General features: G+C 29.1%; 3 protein-coding genes across 3 annotated transcripts; all 3 read left to right on the top strand.

Annotated features, from left to right (window-relative positions):
* The first annotated feature begins 1,899 nt into the window (after nt 1–1,899).
* On the top strand, nt 1,900–4,566 carry LOC119678994. The gene is made up of 4 exons (XM_038091130.1): nt 1,900–2,338; nt 3,548–3,713; nt 3,773–4,301; nt 4,362–4,566. Exons 1-4 carry the CDS (start codon nt 1,959–1,961, stop codon nt 4,547–4,549), a joined length of 1,263 nt encoding a protein of 420 aa, XP_037947058.1. The 5' UTR covers nt 1,900–1,958; the 3' UTR covers nt 4,550–4,566.
* Nucleotides 4,567–7,358: 2,792 nt separating this feature from the next.
* Nucleotides 7,359–9,318, top strand: LOC119678992. The gene is made up of 4 exons (XM_038091128.1): nt 7,359–7,797; nt 8,244–8,409; nt 8,468–8,996; nt 9,058–9,318. Exons 1-4 carry the CDS (start codon nt 7,415–7,417, stop codon nt 9,243–9,245), a joined length of 1,266 nt encoding a protein of 421 aa, XP_037947056.1. The 5' UTR covers nt 7,359–7,414; the 3' UTR covers nt 9,246–9,318.
* Nucleotides 9,319–13,090: 3,772 nt separating this feature from the next.
* On the top strand, nt 13,091–15,367 carry LOC119678999. Its single transcript, XM_038091134.1, has 4 exons — nt 13,091–13,540; nt 14,098–14,263; nt 14,335–14,863; nt 14,943–15,367. The coding sequence occupies exons 1-4, from the start codon at nt 13,161–13,163 to the stop codon at nt 15,125–15,127; spliced, it is 1,260 nt and encodes a 419-aa protein (XP_037947062.1). The 5' UTR covers nt 13,091–13,160; the 3' UTR covers nt 15,128–15,367.
* Nucleotides 15,368–17,481: the final 2,114 nt, after the last annotated feature.

A 17,481-nucleotide genomic window follows, 5' to 3' on the forward strand; every position in this document is an offset into this window, starting at 1 on the left:
ATTGATGATGCTTTGAAGAAATTTTTTGACTGATCTATAAATGACATAGATAACATATATAATAACTTAGATCTTAATTTTTCGATTTTTTGAATGAATTTATTGAAAATTATTATATTGCATTAACAATTTTACAGTTCAGTTTAGTAAAACTGAAATATAATTAGGCAAAGCCTAGTGATATTTCAGTTACACACATCATATAAAGAGGATTTTGTCAACTATTATTTTTCAGAAACAATAAATCAATTATTGCTATCACTTGACAATAAAAATTTAATGACTGGCATTTTGTAACATTCTGCTAACTGCTGTGACCCTGTATACTACTTACTTAATCAGCTGGTTGTGTTTATGGTTGTTTCGTTTCTTGTGGACTTCCTAACGACTATTATGTGTTACTATTGTAGTGGAATTATTACTTCTGGTAGTACCTACTACTATTTCTACATACTGTTGCCGAAAATAAAGCTATTTCTGCATTCAGAGCATATAATTGATTTTATAACAAAAACTTTTTGATAGTTGAGCATAATTGCTCCCGAACAGTGTTATTGAGTATATCAGATTAAAGTAGTTGAATTTATTTTATATACAAATATACCTAAAATGCAAAGTCTTAAGTTGGTTTATAATATAAACTTACGTACCTTAAATAACTTGCTTTATAGCATCTTTAAGCTACTTACAAGTTAAATGAATTTTTGTTTTGGTTTTCGAAACCTTTCGACTTTAATAACACATTTAAACAAAAATAAATTATTTTATTAATTTCATTATAAATAAATGGTTTTAATGATAGTTGTACTCATCTGCTCATAACTTATGACAGAATACATTTGAATTATATATGATTGCAATTGTGTACCAATATTTTTGTGTGAGTGTAATCAATATTGTTTTATTGAGCTAAATTAATTAGATCAATATTATTATTGTTTATTCAGTGTTCAGTGTTGGTAAATTGCAATCAGCTGTTTCTCATAAATAATTTTATAATCTCAAATATGTATTCTGAACGTAAAAATTGATAGCCATAAAATAATAAACACTATTATTTTATGTTTTGGAACATTGGTTCCCAAACTTTTTTTTCCTCATTTCATTTGTTTTAATTTAGTGAAACACTAACAAAAAAATTGCACTTTTAAGTTAAAATAAAGTTAAATTTTTACTTACCAAAATTTTTTAAGTCAACTTATATAGTCCGTATCAAATCAGTCTTATTGAAGCATGTGATAAGATCACATCGTTTTACTAATGTTTAGTTCTGCAACTACAATAAACAATAAAAGAAATAATTTTAAGTTTGACACATATAACAGGTAGTATTTCGATTTTTTATACATAAAAGTCTTATAGAAATCTTTTTCATTAAAAATTTTTAGCAGAAACTGCATGGTCCTGAGGTAAAGCTTTGTACGCTAAATTACAACATATAACCCTAAAATCTCTATACCGCATACTTAATTAAGTACCATGAAGAGAACACATAATCCACTCATATATATACAGCAAAAATAATATCTATTTTTCAAATACTGCAATATTTCTCTACTCAACCCATTCATTCCCAAAACAAACCGAATATATTTTTTGGACCAATGTTTTGATATGGCGTTCGTTAGATAATAACATTACACAGTTTAAGAACCGCTGGTTTGAGATAACATGTTAAGCCATTTCGTTTTATATGTATTATATATAAACGTGTATATATATATATACAAAATAATTTATTTATTTCATAACTTTTGTAAATAAAAACAGATAAAAAGTTGTTTCGTCCACTGATCGTTAAAAGATTTGGCAATTTATCAGTGAGCTTCGATAATGCATTTAAGTTAAAAAGAAATTATTTGTTTTAAATTGATTAGTACTTAAAAGACTTTGGATTGATTACCAACTATACGGAAAATAATTTTGCAAAGCTACTTTTTAAACAATTGTTTAGTATAATGTCACCCACTCTCGAAAATTTTAATGTAGATGAACTCGTAGCTCCAGAATGGTTAAATAACGAGTTTTTAAGAAATGTACTACAGAATTGTGAAAATGTGGAAGTAGAAATAATCAATTTTAAACTCACACCGGGTACTATGAAGGGAGACCATTATGCCAGTGTCATGTTCAGAGCTAACGTGGACTATAAATCACATGATTTGCATAAAACAAAATCTTTAATTATAAAAACTATGCCTGAATTAGAAGGACTAAAGAAAGATATGTTAACAGAAACACATATCTTTGAAACTGAAATAGCTGTCTACACCAAAATTTTGCCAAAGTTTGAGAGTATATTACGCTCCATAGGAGACAACACGAAAATTGGACCGAAGTAAGTAATAGTGTAATAATGACAAATTAAATACACACCGTATTTAATTTGTCTTAAAAAAAGACAAAAAAGTTCATTGACCTTTGATGTAGTGGTAGTGTTAAGTTAATAATTTATTATATTTTTAAGAGCATTTTGTATTGAAATCTGTTGTATTTCGCTTTTATAAATAATCCATGATACTTTTGTTTAAATTAAAATAGATTTTTTTTACTTTGCAAAAAGATAAAATATTTGTACTTAATCCGTAGAAAATAGCTCCAAACCACTGTTGCACTTCAAAAAATATCTAGTAATTATTCAAATAATCGATCTGTTTGTTATCTAACACTCCACAAAACTGTACACATCCATATTGCAATGATATATTGCTCAAAGACAAAACTATTTACTAATTTAATAAGGTGCAAATAATAGGATGGATCCTTAACTTGACTATTTCGCCTGATGCCTACGCTTGATGAAAAGATACTTTCAAAGGTTGAAAGTATCTTTATTTCAAAAAAATAATATAATTTGCAATAATAATCACCGATGCACACTATGAAATGACTTAGTACAGATAGCCGTTATAACAGGTTAGGAATCTCAAATTGAAACAAAGAAACCCACTTTGAGTCAGGAAAATAAATGCAAATCAATAAAGACAAAAATTACCAAAAAAGCATCTTATAGGTAACATTCTGAACCTGCAGTTATATATAAGGCTATATCATAGGGCTGGAGTAGTTGCTAACTTCTCCACTTCTGGTAACTCTTCTGGTGGTAAATTATATATACATTTCTACGGGCAATATTGTCATATAATATTTTCCATATAAAGTCATTATAAAAAAAAAAAAGTCTTCATCATATAATAAACAGAACAGAACAAATTCCTTAATATCATAAGCCATCCAGATCGTTATGCATGACGCTATTCTACATCTCCTTCCAGTTTTTGGAAATATATGATACAAATTTGGATTTACTTTACTCCACTTGCTCCAAACTTTAATAGCCTCATGGAATATTAGACAGTAAATTTCTTTAGTTAAATATTGTATAATCACTATTTATGCATAAGTTTTTACACAATGATTTAAAAAACATTACTTAAAAAAGATAACAGTAAGTAAAATTATTAATTAATTAATTATTAGCCTTAATATTAAAATTTTGCTTACTATTATTGATCCATTGATTAATAACCTATGTTTTTTTTTCAAGCTGTTTGTATCACAGTTTATATCCCAAGAAGTGCATAGTCTTTGAGGACCTTGTGCCACTTGGGTATACAGTGCTTCGTGATCGCGATGTCAACATGGACGAAATGAAAGAAATTATGCGGAAGTTAGGAGTGTTCCATGCAATGAGTTACTCACAAAACATTAAGGTTTTTAGGAAAGAAGAACTTTTGTTCCGAAAAGATGGTAACTTAATGATTTTTTTCAGGAACCAAAACTATTTGATGGTTTGCAATATGGCTTAATGAATGAACCAGCAATATGCGGAAATGAATTTATGACAGATGGTATAAAATTCTTTGTAGAATTGCTAAATGACATACCAACACTCCGTGAATATAAACCATATTTTGAAGTACTTCAAAGAGATGTTTTTGAAAAATGTCGTCAAACATTTGATGAATTTCGCAAAAATCCGCAGAGTAGTGGAATATATGTGCTCTGCCATGGAGATTTTCATTTTAAAAATTTAATGTTCAGAAATAATCCTTTGAATAAACAACTTGAAGATGGACTTTTCTTAGATTTTCAGCTTAGCTATATTGGACCCATTGTAAATGATTTATACTATGCATTTTATATGATGAGCTCGAGGGAGCAACGCTTCCAGCATTTCGATGAATTACTCTATCTGTACCACAGTCAATTCAGGACAATACTAAACAAAATTGGGTTTGATGGGGTGGTGCCTAAATTGAGCGAAATCAGGGCAATGTTTTTGAAACACAAACATTTTGGTATATTTTATTTTGTTAAGTAAATATTTTCAATAATCTTAATATTTCATTTTCTTATAGAATTAATGCTATTGGTTACATTTTTGCCAATGCGGTACGAACTACTTAAGAAGGTTATGGATGTCGATAAGGTTATGAGTTCAGGAGAATATCGCAAGACATTATACTATGATCAGGGGTTTCTGGATGAACTTCATCAATTGCTTCCAAAATATTTACACAGTGGCTATTTTGAAGACTTAATTTGAAAATATTATAGTTTTTAAAAATTATTTATTGCAATTAAAGGAACTTAAAAATTTTTATAAATTATATATATGCGCTCTTATTGGTGAGTTCCAAACAAACAATAATAAAAGAAACATGGAACTATTATCATTTTTGATTATTATGTTCGCTTAATAAAACTAGTGGATTTGAAAGCATTTAAGTAAAATTACTTATGTTCAATGAGAAACTTTTTTGTTATTATATTCAACTAAATTTGTGCAAAAATAAAAGAATGAATTATAATAAATTATAATTGATTCAAAAAATGATTTGAAAAGCTTATAGTTGAGAAAATTAAATATATTCTTAACGCTGGAAATGAAAATTTTTCGCCGGTTTGATTTATATACACATTTGCTATATTCAATATTCTATCAAAAAGTATCTAGTACTTTTAACAGAAGTACATATCTGATAAAATACATGTGAATTGGAGATAAGATTATTTATTAAACAAAAGAATTTTAGGTTTGAGTGCAATGGTTTATATTACTAATTAAATTTTATATTCAAAAAAAATCAATTTTGTACTTTACAGTCCTCTCACTCTCTTTACCTATTAATCATATTACATTGTTTCAATTTCTTGTGTACAATTTATTTAGGTATATTTAGGGATCAACATTTACAAAACTGCCATTATTGATTTGTTTCGACAGCTCACGGAAAGGTTTCATATTAGCTCATCTACTAATACACTATATATGTCTTAAATACATATATAGTGTATACTCAAAATACTCAAAAAAATAATTTAGATGTATAGTACCTATATCAACTCTTAACCACCTCTCTGTTTCCTGCGAACTTCGTTTACCAACCCGAATTATATTCATAAGTACTCTTTCCTATTCAACAATATTGAATACATTGAATCTTAGACAAAGTGAATCGAATTTTTTTTAAAATTAGTCGTCCAGTTTATAAAATTATATTTACAAAACTAATACCTGAAAAAACTATGTTTAATTTTTCCAATAATTGTTTTTGCAACAAAATTTCTACAACGTTGACTAGTTGCTGCAGAAGATCTGGAACAGTTAAATTGATGTGATCATGAGATTTGCCGAAAATAATTAGCGCCCTTACCCTTATTTATGCTCTCAAATTTACATTGTTGTACTACCAAAGCACTTGCCGTGCTTTAAATTAGAACGAGCTTATAAACTACAGCTTTATTTAAAGCACGGCAAGTGCTTTGCGTGGTGTCACTAATTAAATAAAAAATAAGTGACAAAAAAACCTGGAACTTGAGCATTGAAAGTTTGTGCAGCCTGGCTTCTTGTGGATAAACACGATTAGTCATCGCTTCTAATTTGACAGGCACGAGTTCTAAGCCTGGCACTTGCAGTCCAAACAAATTATATATGGACTATAAACTAATTAAATAAAATTTGATTATTTCCAAAGACCACTGATGAAGAGTACTTGGCAATACTCGAAACAGCGTTGTATGGTCAGCCAAATTTTTAATAAAATTAAAAATAAATTTTTGTGTTTGTCATTTCTTTGCTATTCGAATCCGTCTAACTTTTAAATAGTTTCTTTCGTCAGAGAAAGACACGCCATTATCGGCAAGAAAAAATTAACCTTAAATATTAATATTATGTTTATGACAACAGCGTCATAATCCCCATACCTTAGTATCTAAACGCTCAGATATATAACCCTCCAATATAATTAAAGAAATACTAATTACAAAGGTCTTTTCAAAATCTATAACTTATTTTGATTTTTTAAATCACTTGAATATTGTCTAAATATGAAACGAAAAATATTGAACCATATTATTCTAGTATCATTAAAAGATAATACTTGCTGGATCTTTTTTTTTATATTTTGAATAATGAATTTTTCAGTTTTAACCACGTCTGCAGCTTATAATATATGTTTATTTAATGTACTATGAATAAATGTACTTTTAATTTATTATCTTATGTCTTATTATTTTTAAGGTTATCTAATAGATTCAATACTATAAATCTTTTGTATTATATCTTCACGTGTGTCCTATAATGTTTATGATGTCTCAAACGTCCAGTAATTATTTATGATATATATTATCATTTCGCATGAATTCTTTTACTCGTATTGTGTTCTTTCATTTTAACCAAAAAAAAATTTAGATAAATTCAGTTTCCAAAAAAATTTATCGAGCAATATGTAAAAAATAAAATTTGACCCATTATAATTTTTAAACCATTTAATGTATGTAAAGGAAAATATTAGGCAATGAATTAAAAGATATTTATTGGACTAAATGATACATACCCTCAAGTCTTAGCATAACAAATCATTATGTAGAATTTTTCTCGACAAGGCGTTTCCTTCACATTCTTCATTAATTCTAACTTTTTATTCCATTTCATTCATTTGTGCAAACAAAGCTATATCTTCTACATCTATTCTATTTAGTTAGTATATCTTCTCCAATTGTAATAAAAAATTATAACCCCAAAAAAATGTAATACATGTAGTTATTGTTCCTCATGGCTCAAAATTTTAAATAAAAAACGTAACGTTTTTTTTATAAATTAATTACTAACATTTTTCCTAGACTGTAGAACAAACTTATTTTCCTCAGTTTTGTTTTGAGTTTGCGTTTGTTTTGCTTAAAAACGTATTTCACAACATTCGTAAACACGTGCAGTTTGTTTGTACTTATAGATACTCAGACATTTCAGATATGAGAGAACAACTGATATGAACTCCATGTAATATAAAATATAAAATATATAAAGATTCGTTCGAAAACATTCACACTTCTATAGAAGTTCGCTCGTACAGTACCAATCTAAATAAATTATTTTCGAAAGAGTACGAGTGCACGTGCATTACCCATTATGACTTCGCCAACGGAAAGTTTTCATGAAGATGAACTAGTACCACCGGAGTGGGTCAATATCGATTTTTTCGAAGCAGTATTACAAAGTTGTGAAAATGTGACGAAAGTGGAGGTGTGTAAATTTAAACTCACTCCAGGCACTGTCAAGGGCGATCATTTTGCCAGTGTTATATTTAGAGCAAATGTGGATTACAAGATTCAGGGTTTGCAGAAAAAGCGATCTTTAATTATAAAAATAATGCCTGAAATGGAAGGAGCAAAAAAAGATATGTTGATGGAAACACATATCTTTGAAACTGAAGTAACTCTTTACACTAAAGTCTTGCCAAAATTTGAAAGTATTTTACGATCCATAGGAGATAGCACAAAAATTGGACCGAAGTAAGTATAAGGAAGATGGTTCATAACGTATAACTTTATAAAACTTTGTGTAAAGATGTATAAGTACTATTGTTATTACTACCGAAAAAAATTGTATGAGAATACCAATAATAATATTATTGTTGTTTGTAAAAAGTTTACAAAGTAAACTCGAGAGTTTTAAGTGAAAATCATATACAGAGTTAAAAAATTTTTTCAAAAAATCTTTAATGCCATTTACTTACATATGTTAGTCAATTAAAATGTTCTTTTCTTAAGTAAACTCGTGTTCTTATTGAGATATTATTCGCATTAATGCTGATTGCTGACAAATTTTTGATTTTTTTGTACATAATCTTTGCATATACATTGATGCTTCTTGTTTGTCGGTTCCATTTATACCCAAAAGTGTACCCAAAAGATATTTTATTAATTGTATAATTTCTAAATATGAACTATCTTTTTAGCTGTTTATACTTTAGTTTGCATCCTAAAAAGTGCATAGTTTTTGAAGATCTCGTACCGCTTGGATATACTGTGCAACGTGATCGGGAAATCAATATGGAAGAAATAAGAGAAATAATGCGAAAATTAGCCGTTTTTCATGCTATTGGCTATTCACTCAATATAAAAGTTCGTACAAGAAAAATATTTGTGAATCATTAATAAAATGTTTTAATGCTTTTTTCAGGAACCAGAACTCTTTGACAATCTTAAGTATGGTTTAATGAATCAGTCAGCAATTTGCGACAGTGAACTGATGACAGACGGTATAGCAATATTTATTGAAATGTTAAATGAAATACCTTCACTACGTATGTACAAGCCTTATTTTGAGGCAATTCAAAAAAATTTGTTCAAGAAATGTCGTCAAACATATGATGAGTTTCGTGAAAATCGACAGAATGATAGTATATATGTTTTATGTCATGGCGATTTTAATTATAAAAATTTGATGTTTAAACACAATCCCATCGATATGAAACTAGAAGATATACTTATACTTGATTTTCAACTTTGCCACGTGGGAACCACAGCCACAGATTTGTACAATACATTTTACATGGCTTGCTCCAGAGAGCAACGCATGCATCATTTTGAGGAATTGTTCCATTTATACTACAATCATTTTAAAGCTACTCTGGAAAAGATTGATTTTCATAGCACTATACCTAAATTTGCTGAAGTCAAAGCCATGTTTTTAAAGCACAAATATTTGGGTAACTTTAATTTTATTTAAAAATATTTTTAATTTTTTTAAACATTTTAATTTGATTTCAGGATTTTTTTTGCTGTCTAGCTTTCTACCAATGTGTTACGGATTACTAAGTAAAACCTTGGATGCAGAAAAGCTTATGAGTTCAAGAGAATATCGCAAAACATTATACAATGATAAAGGATACATAGAAGAACTTCAGCATTTGCTACCCAAATTGTTACACCGAGGATATTTTGAGGACTTAGTATAATTGCACTTTTTAACAATTATTTTTAAAGTAATAATTTGTTTTAAGAAATATTGCAACACTATAATAAAATGCATTTACTGAGCAAATAAAATATATTAACAATATTTTACTAATTTTTTTTATGCGACTTTACCTAATCGATCCTTGAAAGAATATTGTTGTTCTCGCACGAGCAAATCTATATAGCAGAGCATATATATGCAATTAATCCGTATACATGGGTTGGTTAAGTTGTAAGAGGTTAGAACGATGAAAGCGATTGATTGTGGGACGGAATCGGTGTGGGATGTATATGTTTTAATTAAAACTAGTCTGGATCGAGACGTAGAAACTGAGTTACTTTAATGCCTCAGACTCACAGATCAATAAAACTCAAATTGGTGGGCACATAAAGCGATAAGAACAGATGGGTCAGATCTTAAAGAGTTTAACTGAAGTTAGGGCACACATTGAGAACGAAGGTATTGATATGAATAGGGCTAGCATGATTCTTATTGTTTAAAAAAGACAACGCTTTTTTCTGGAGACATCAGACGGAGGTTTATTAAAAAACTTTATCGTTGTGTAACGATGGTATCAAAAGGATAAAATCGTTGGTCGTTTGTATTCGACCTTAAACGATTGCAATGGACACCGATATATTCCAAATACGATGAAACGGATCGTCGGATGCATCCTAATCGAGACTCCACGCATCATATAATTATTGGGATCATCATTTGTGTGGCACACAATTAAATCTCGTTTAGACAATAGTTAATTATATTATTATATTAATATAGCTTACTATATTAAAGTATTTTATATTCTGCATGAGAATGGTCATTCGATACGCTTCTTAATCGCAAAACTGCATTTTAACAAGATTGGATAACTTTCCATTGTGGGGCCTGTACTGGGGTAATATAGGCTACACTAAGTCGACCTATTGCTTTGTATTTATCCAGGAAGATTTCTTTATATTGACCTCAAAAACAGCCTTGGAGTGCTTTCGGATTTCCGTCTATTACAGAAAGCCGCGGTTTGGACAGAAAAGTATTGACTCGTTGTTCGCGTTAAACCGAAATGCGTGTTAAGAGCACCGTACTGTTGTGTCTTCATGGCAGTAATTACACTGGACTTTTATATAAATTTGCAAACCAAGAATGACTTTCACTAACCTTTTTTAATTTAATATGATAATTTTTATTGTCGTATTGAATAATACGACATCATACGTAATAATTATTTATTTCAATTAATGAATAAACTAATTTGTTTATTACAAAAAATAGTTTTCAAATATTTCAGTGTTGAAGTCAAATTAACAATAAGCTAAAGTTACTTATAAAAATATTATAATGAAAAAAATTTTTGTTATTGTACAAAGCAATACTGAAATTTGCTTACTAACATTATTATGTTCAATATTAAAATATAGTCAAAAATTTAAGTTAAAAAATCAATATATTAGGATATTGCGATTTCTAAAAAAATGCTTTGGTTTGAGAATATCAAAATACCAAATAATTCATATGGTCTGAAATATGCACAACTTCATTGCACTTTTATGAGTTACTATCGACTATCTTTGCTGAATCAGTTTGATTGCTTTTATAAAAAATACAGAGATTATTTTTATCTACTCCACCAAATGCAAGGCATTGACAATCGACCGTTTTTTTGCAAATGTTCTCAACTATTAGGTGCTCTCTGGCTTCGTCACGAATATTTTCCAAATGCGAGTAGCAAATGCTTTAAACAAAAATATGCAATTACAAGGTTGAAGTACTTCAAAGTACTCTTTTTAAATATGTTTTTAACGTTTTATACAGGCTTTATTGCAACGTTTGCTGAAATGCAATTTATGTTTCACTTGCTTGTGTATGATAAAGACCATTTCGAGTCGTATATAATACTTTCAGATAACAATGCCAGTACAACGATACTAGATCACCGAAGCAATATGGATATGCTTATCTATTTGTTCGTCTCAAAAGCATGTAGAATACCACCTAAACCAAAAATTAATTTAAGAATTTATTCAAAATCTAAACTACAATGTAGTTTCTGAGTTTAGAGAATAGTGCATGGGGTGTAGCTTTTCATAATCCCATAACTAGCAATCACATTAATTAAACCATTGACATTAAACAATCGAAATTTTGATATTAGTTGTTTTAAAATTTGATCAATTTTAGTGATGAATTAAAACAGCTTAAAGAATTACTTTATTCAAGTTGTAGTAAGTCAAATTAGAAGACACTATTTTCGATTAAATTTATATATATATTTTGATATTATAAATAAATAATATATACTACAATAAATTTATAAAAAAATCTGTTTTCGAATTAATTTTCGTTACTTTCGACATACGGTACAAGGTAATATAATTCAGTAGAAATGATTATATTTACAATAAGTCCCAATTAACTGTGGAAATAAAATAATATGCATTTTTGAACTTTGAATATGTATGCATGCATATATATGTGCGGAAATCGGTTTTACTAATCGATAATAAGTCACATTAAATCATTTCTTTCGAAAAGAGTTGAAGAATATAACTAATAGATTTTTATTAAAATGGTAATAAAATAAAACTGTCGATATTTTTACGAAATGTGGATATAAGTTAGACAAAAGATAATGATTTCATACCGCTCCATTTATTTGTTTTAGATTTTAGATTTGCTTGAAAAATAACCCAGCTAGAATTACCAATCAGCTAATGATAACATTAACGCAAGAACTATAACTTATTTCTCGTCTTCAAATATCTTAACACGGTTCTATGAAATAAGTTATTGTCTTCGTATATTTGTTGTGTTTTTGTTTTTTTTGTAACTGTCTTGAAACACAAGTTTTATTCATAAAGAAAATGTATATCATATCACATGCCCCCATCTCTTAAAGTTTGTTTCTCACAAGTCTTATGGAGATAAAACAGATTGTAAGTTCCTTAACTAATTGGTACATTTTTTATTTGACTATTATTTAAGCAATGTAATTGAAGTATAAACCCTCAATGAAGCTTTCAAGTGACGATTAAAAATAAAAACTTTTGTAAAACGGTAACTTTTGAAATATACAATAAAACCCGAAAATATTAAACCTTCAACCAAAAGTTGGTCCAAATCTTGAGTACCTCTAGACTTAGGAACTCTATTTAGAATTCACAAATCTAAAGAAATAAAAAATTATTTTAACATAAAAAGAAATAAAATTAAATATATATAAAAAGTAGACTTAATCTAAGGTATTAAATATTATTTAAATATTAAATATTATTTGATAAAAAAAACATTTTTATTCAGTCACAACTTAACATCGCTCAATAATCAACACAACCATCTCTTTATGCGTGCAAAAAATGTTGTTTAAACAATTTATTTTAGAATTTACTATTAATAATTTTTTGTGGGTGTAAACACATCAGTATTTGCTATCAACAAGTAAACAAAATCTTGTTTTTTCTTTTTTTTTTGCTTTGAAACGCCATCAGCTGTTAATTTATAAACAATTTCATAAAATGAGCAAACAGAATAAGTTGAGCACCACAAGTGTAGTGCCGCTCTCAGTGAGAGCAGCAATTCCCATCACTATACAAACAATTACGTGTGTAAAGTAGCAAAACAGGTTGCTTGGGTTTGTTTTGAGTTTTTGTTTGTTTGAAATAATTTTTTGTTTTTATTTTGTTTTTGATTTACTTGTATATGAATTTCACAACACCTAACACACATGCAATTTATTTCTATTGGCGTTTGTTTATAATTTTAGATAGGAAGAATATGAGAGAACTGGCGCATAATAAATAAAAACAAAATTATATGTAAGAAATTCGTTAGTTTGCCGGTGAATTTCGTTCACTCGAGGGGGTATCGGCGTTTGTTTTTTTTAAAAGTACACGTGTAAAAAAAAGCCGCAATTATTATGACGTCAACAGAAATTTACAGTGAAGATGAATTGGTCGCACCGGAGTGGTTAAATAGGGAATTTTTTGAAACCGTTCTACAGAATTGTGAGAAAGTAGACGACGTTGAAATTAATAATTTTGAATTAACTCCGGGGACTCTGAAGGGCGATCATTATGCCAGTGTTATGTTCCGAGCCAAAGTAGAGTACAATTTGGCAGGTGTGCAGAATGTTAAGTCTATGATTATTAAGACCATGCCTGAAATGGAGGGGGATAAGAAAGATTTTCTTGGCGACACTAGAATTTTTGAAACTGAAATTGGTATTTACACTAAAATTTTACCAAAATTTGAAAGTATTCTACGCTCCGTTGGTGATGACACAACATTTGGACCCAAGTAAGTTGGGTTGGTTATTTTTTATCTTGAAACAGAAGGTTTCTATGTGACTGTAAGTAGATTGACATTTGGTACTTATGTTGATGATGTGATTAATTGTAGGTTTCTATGCCTCACTTACCAACTAGTTCGTTGAAGCAATTGATATAAGTACATAAAAAATTATTGACGTATGTCACTTGTGTTGGTGTTGAAAGTCACCACCGCGGCCTAAGCTAATCTATGTTACCAGTAAACTTATTTTTACTGCAGTAGTTTTAGTTTAATTTGTCTAATAGATCTGAACACAACAACAATTGTAGTACTCTAATTCAGACGCTTATTTCATTTTAGAAGGCAAAATATTGCCTCACAATACAATACAAAATACAACCTACACAAAATCAATATTTCATATATTGCATTCTAAAAGTAAAAACCTTTCTCAGTAGAAGTGTAAACCTAATGAACCAATTTTGATATGTATGGTATATTTTTTTAATTTTAATTTTTAATATATATGTATATTATTATTTTTTTTTATTTTTTTATTTCCTTTAAAAAATTTTTCCTTACAGATGTTTACATTGGGGCTTAAATCCAAAACAGTTCATAATTTTGGAAGATCTTGTACCTCTTGGTTACAGTATACTACGTGAACGCGATGTTAATATGGAGGAAGTAAAAGAAGTCTTTAGAAAATTGGCATTGTTTCATGGAATTAGTTATTTTCTACTTGAAAAGGTTAAATTTAAAATTATACATGCTATAGTATCACTTTTGTTAAAATTGAACAAAATCTCTCTCTGTTTTAGGAACCAGAACTATTTGACACTTTTCGTTACTGTGTCATGAATCAACCAAAAATGTGTCAAAATGATTTTATGACTGATTCCATACCATTGGTTATAGAAATGCTAGACGAAGTGCCTTCGTTGAACCAATACAAACCATTTTTTGAGACATTACAAAAAGATATGATGGAAAATTGTCGTAAAACATGTGATGAGTATCGTGAAAATCCACAAAAAGATGGTATATACGTGCTGTGTCATGGAGACTTTCATTTTAAAAACATGATGTTTAAGAATCATACAAATCAAAGAAATTTAGAGAACGCACTATTCTTGGACTTTCAAATGAGTTTTGTTGGTCCTATAGTAGTTGATTTAAGCAATGCATTCTATATGATGTTATCACGTGAACAACGTTTTAAACGCTTCGATGAGTTACTCCATCTGTATTATAGTCATTTCAAGTCAATCTTAAGTAAGGTTGGTTTTGGTGGCACTCTTCCCGAATTAAGTGATATTAGAGCCTTGTTTTTAAAGCACAAGCATCTTGGTAAGTTTTTCTTTTTTTCTATACATGGTTTTTTATTTTGCACTAAACATTTTACTTTGATTATTTTCTTTTGTTATAGAATTTTTTATTTTTGCTATGTGCTTACCAGTTCGTTATGTATGGCTAGACAAAAGCTTTTGTTTGGAAAAGGCTATGGGTTCAAGAGACTTTCGCAAGTCCTTATACAGCAATCCTGCTTTTCTGGAAGAAGTGCATCATTTGTTGTCTAAATATTCAGAAGAAGGTTTTTTTAAAGTTTCATAGTAGAGTAATTTAAAATCAATGGAATATATTATATAAGTACAACAAGTAGTTGCAATATAGAAAAACGTATACTGTAAAATAAAAGTTTTTTATCTATTTGATTTGTAATAATACTGTACATATATCAATAAGTTTAATCTTAACAGCTTACGATACGCGGCGTACCTTATTAAAAAATGTCAACTCACTATTCGTCCGTTATCAAACACTTTAGATAATGGTATATAGTAAAACTTGACTAAAATTATGCAGTATTGAAACATTTAATAAAATATAAATAATAAAATAAAATATTAGTTCTGTATTTTCATTGCATTTTTACCTAAAGCTCTACGCTTCTTGCATTGCTAATATCGAGAAAATGTTATCAAAATCGATATTGATTATATAATTTATAATCATAATATAATATATATTATAATACAGTATAATAACCATCAACAATACCCAGCACTAATTAATATAACTATTTAGTTAGGCGACAAAGAGATAATAATATTGCGATAAATCTCATAAAACGTTGACGAAATGGTGACGGCGAGATTACTTATGGAGTACCTCAACACGATACGTTGGCAATAACGACTATCGTGACGAGTGTACTGGCTACCCTGGCTACCGCTATCATGTAGAGGTTAGGTCGCAGCTTTGATAATGTTCATTCTGTACGCTAAGATTGTCGTGAAAGAAGCTGGTGTAGCCTTACTGCTGTTGTAGGAAGCTTACATTTCGTTAAGTCAACATCACCAAATTAAGTAAACATCATCAAAGTTAATAGCCAAAATCTTTTTAGCTTAATAAGAGATTTCTCTACTAAGATAGAATTATTGTAAAGATACTTCACAGTTATCATAACATTAAGATTTCGATTACAGTTTTCAATTAAAACAGAGTAGCTTCTAAGTCATCAGGGCTCCTTACTAGCTTTTATAGAATGCTATAGAATTATGAAAATGTGTTACGTTTTACATAAATACTTCGAATTTTTTATATGCGAGTAATTAGTTTTATATATAATAGTGTTTTTGAGTATCAGAATATAGTTCTGATGCAATAAAATGCATTACGTTCGACAAAGTTAACAGTCTACTGCAATTTTTTGGTACTAACGCAGGTTTGAAGCTAAGTTTCGTAATTGAACTTAATTGGTGAAGTGAAACTTACTTATTTCAAAAGGAATTGATTACTGTTAAGATCAGCGACCTTGTTTTGAACAAAATACTGCTACAAAATCGAAACAAAAAATCCGTAATTTGACCAATAAACAGATATAGTGTTAATGGGACCTTGTGAATTTGAATTTATTAAATAGTAGAGATGATATCGAATCTAACTACGGTTACGGTTAAATACCCAAAAATCAACAATTGAAGATCTATATACCAGGTGTACCGGTATGAAGCGAGCGTAAAGATACATATGTTCCGACAGGGAACATTTGTTGTGAACGAGCCTTTATTTCTTTTTGTTTGTTTGCTATGACATATGTATACATATTTAGTATACATCAAGTCATTGAACAGACATCATATTTTTTCATCGTGTTAAAAATGTCGAATTTTGTACCAGAAAGTGATGATTTGCGGAAAGCATTAATTTTTTGTTTTCATTTGAAGAAAAGTGGCTTTAAAAAACGAACAATTTTTTTGGCGTGGTATCCACAAATTGCCAGAAAAGTGGTCAAAATGTGTAGAAAGCAATGGCCAATACTTTGAATAAAATGTTTTTTACTTTCCTATTAATAATTAGTGTTTTATTTTCACCAAAAAACGCTTATTTCATACCGGTACACCTGGTATTTTTGAAAGCTTTAAAAATTAAGTTAACTGTACTGATGCCTAATTAATAAATTAAATTAAGTAAATAAAGTGAATTTTTTATAGTAATGTGTGTTTGCACTAAACAAAATGCAAATTTGTAGCTCCATGTATATCTTTATACATAATACATTGTGACCGAAAAGCTTCCGGAAATTTTTAAATAAAACGCAAAATTCTTAATCTTCATCAATATTTATTTTATCTCCTTCAAAATATGCTCCATTAGAAGCGATACACAAATGCCAACGTTTCTTCCAATCATCAAAACATTTTTATAGGCGCTTTCCGGTATGGCTTTGAGTTCCCTCTGCGAATTCTGTTTTACGTCTTCTATGGATTCAAAACGCGTTCCTCTGAGGGGTAATTTGAGTTTGGGAAACAGGAAAAAGTCACACGGTGCAAGATCAGGTGAATACGGTGGCTGTTCGATGGTATTTATTGAATTTTTGGCCTTAAAATCGTTGATAATGTTGAACAAATTGAGGTGAATCGGAACAAGCCGAGCGTTGACACGTCGCATACACAAATTGTCCA

Source organism: Teleopsis dalmanni, chromosome 2 (genome assembly GCF_002237135.1).
Source record: "Teleopsis dalmanni isolate 2A chromosome 2, ASM223713v2, whole genome shotgun sequence".
In the NCBI taxonomy this organism is placed as follows: Eukaryota; Metazoa; Arthropoda; class Insecta; order Diptera; family Diopsidae; genus Teleopsis; species Teleopsis dalmanni.

Bases quoted from the DNA above. Each gene is read 5' to 3' on its own strand.
- LOC119678994 (XM_038091130.1), top strand. From the start codon at position 1,959: ATGTCACCCACTCTCGAAAATTTTAATGTAGATGAACTCGTAGCTCCA. The intron at 2,339-3,547 runs GTAAGTAATAGT...TTTTTTTTCAAG, and splicing joins AACACGAAAATTGGACCGAA to CTGTTTGTATCACAGTTTAT. The intron at 4,302-4,361 runs GTATATTTTATT...ATTTTCTTATAG, and splicing joins TTTGAAACACAAACATTTTG to AATTAATGCTATTGGTTACA.
- LOC119678992 (XM_038091128.1), top strand. From the start codon at position 7,415: ATGACTTCGCCAACGGAAAGTTTTCATGAAGATGAACTAGTACCACCG. The intron at 8,410-8,467 runs GTTCGTACAAGA...TGCTTTTTTCAG, and splicing joins GCTATTCACTCAATATAAAA to GAACCAGAACTCTTTGACAA. The intron at 8,997-9,057 runs GTAACTTTAATT...ATTTGATTTCAG, and splicing joins TTTAAAGCACAAATATTTGG to GATTTTTTTTGCTGTCTAGC.
- LOC119678999 (XM_038091134.1), top strand. From the start codon at position 13,161: ATGACGTCAACAGAAATTTACAGTGAAGATGAATTGGTCGCACCGGAG. The intron at 13,541-14,097 runs GTAAGTTGGGTT...TTTTCCTTACAG, and splicing joins GACACAACATTTGGACCCAA to ATGTTTACATTGGGGCTTAA. The intron at 14,864-14,942 runs GTAAGTTTTTCT...CTTTTGTTATAG, and splicing joins TTTAAAGCACAAGCATCTTG to AATTTTTTATTTTTGCTATG.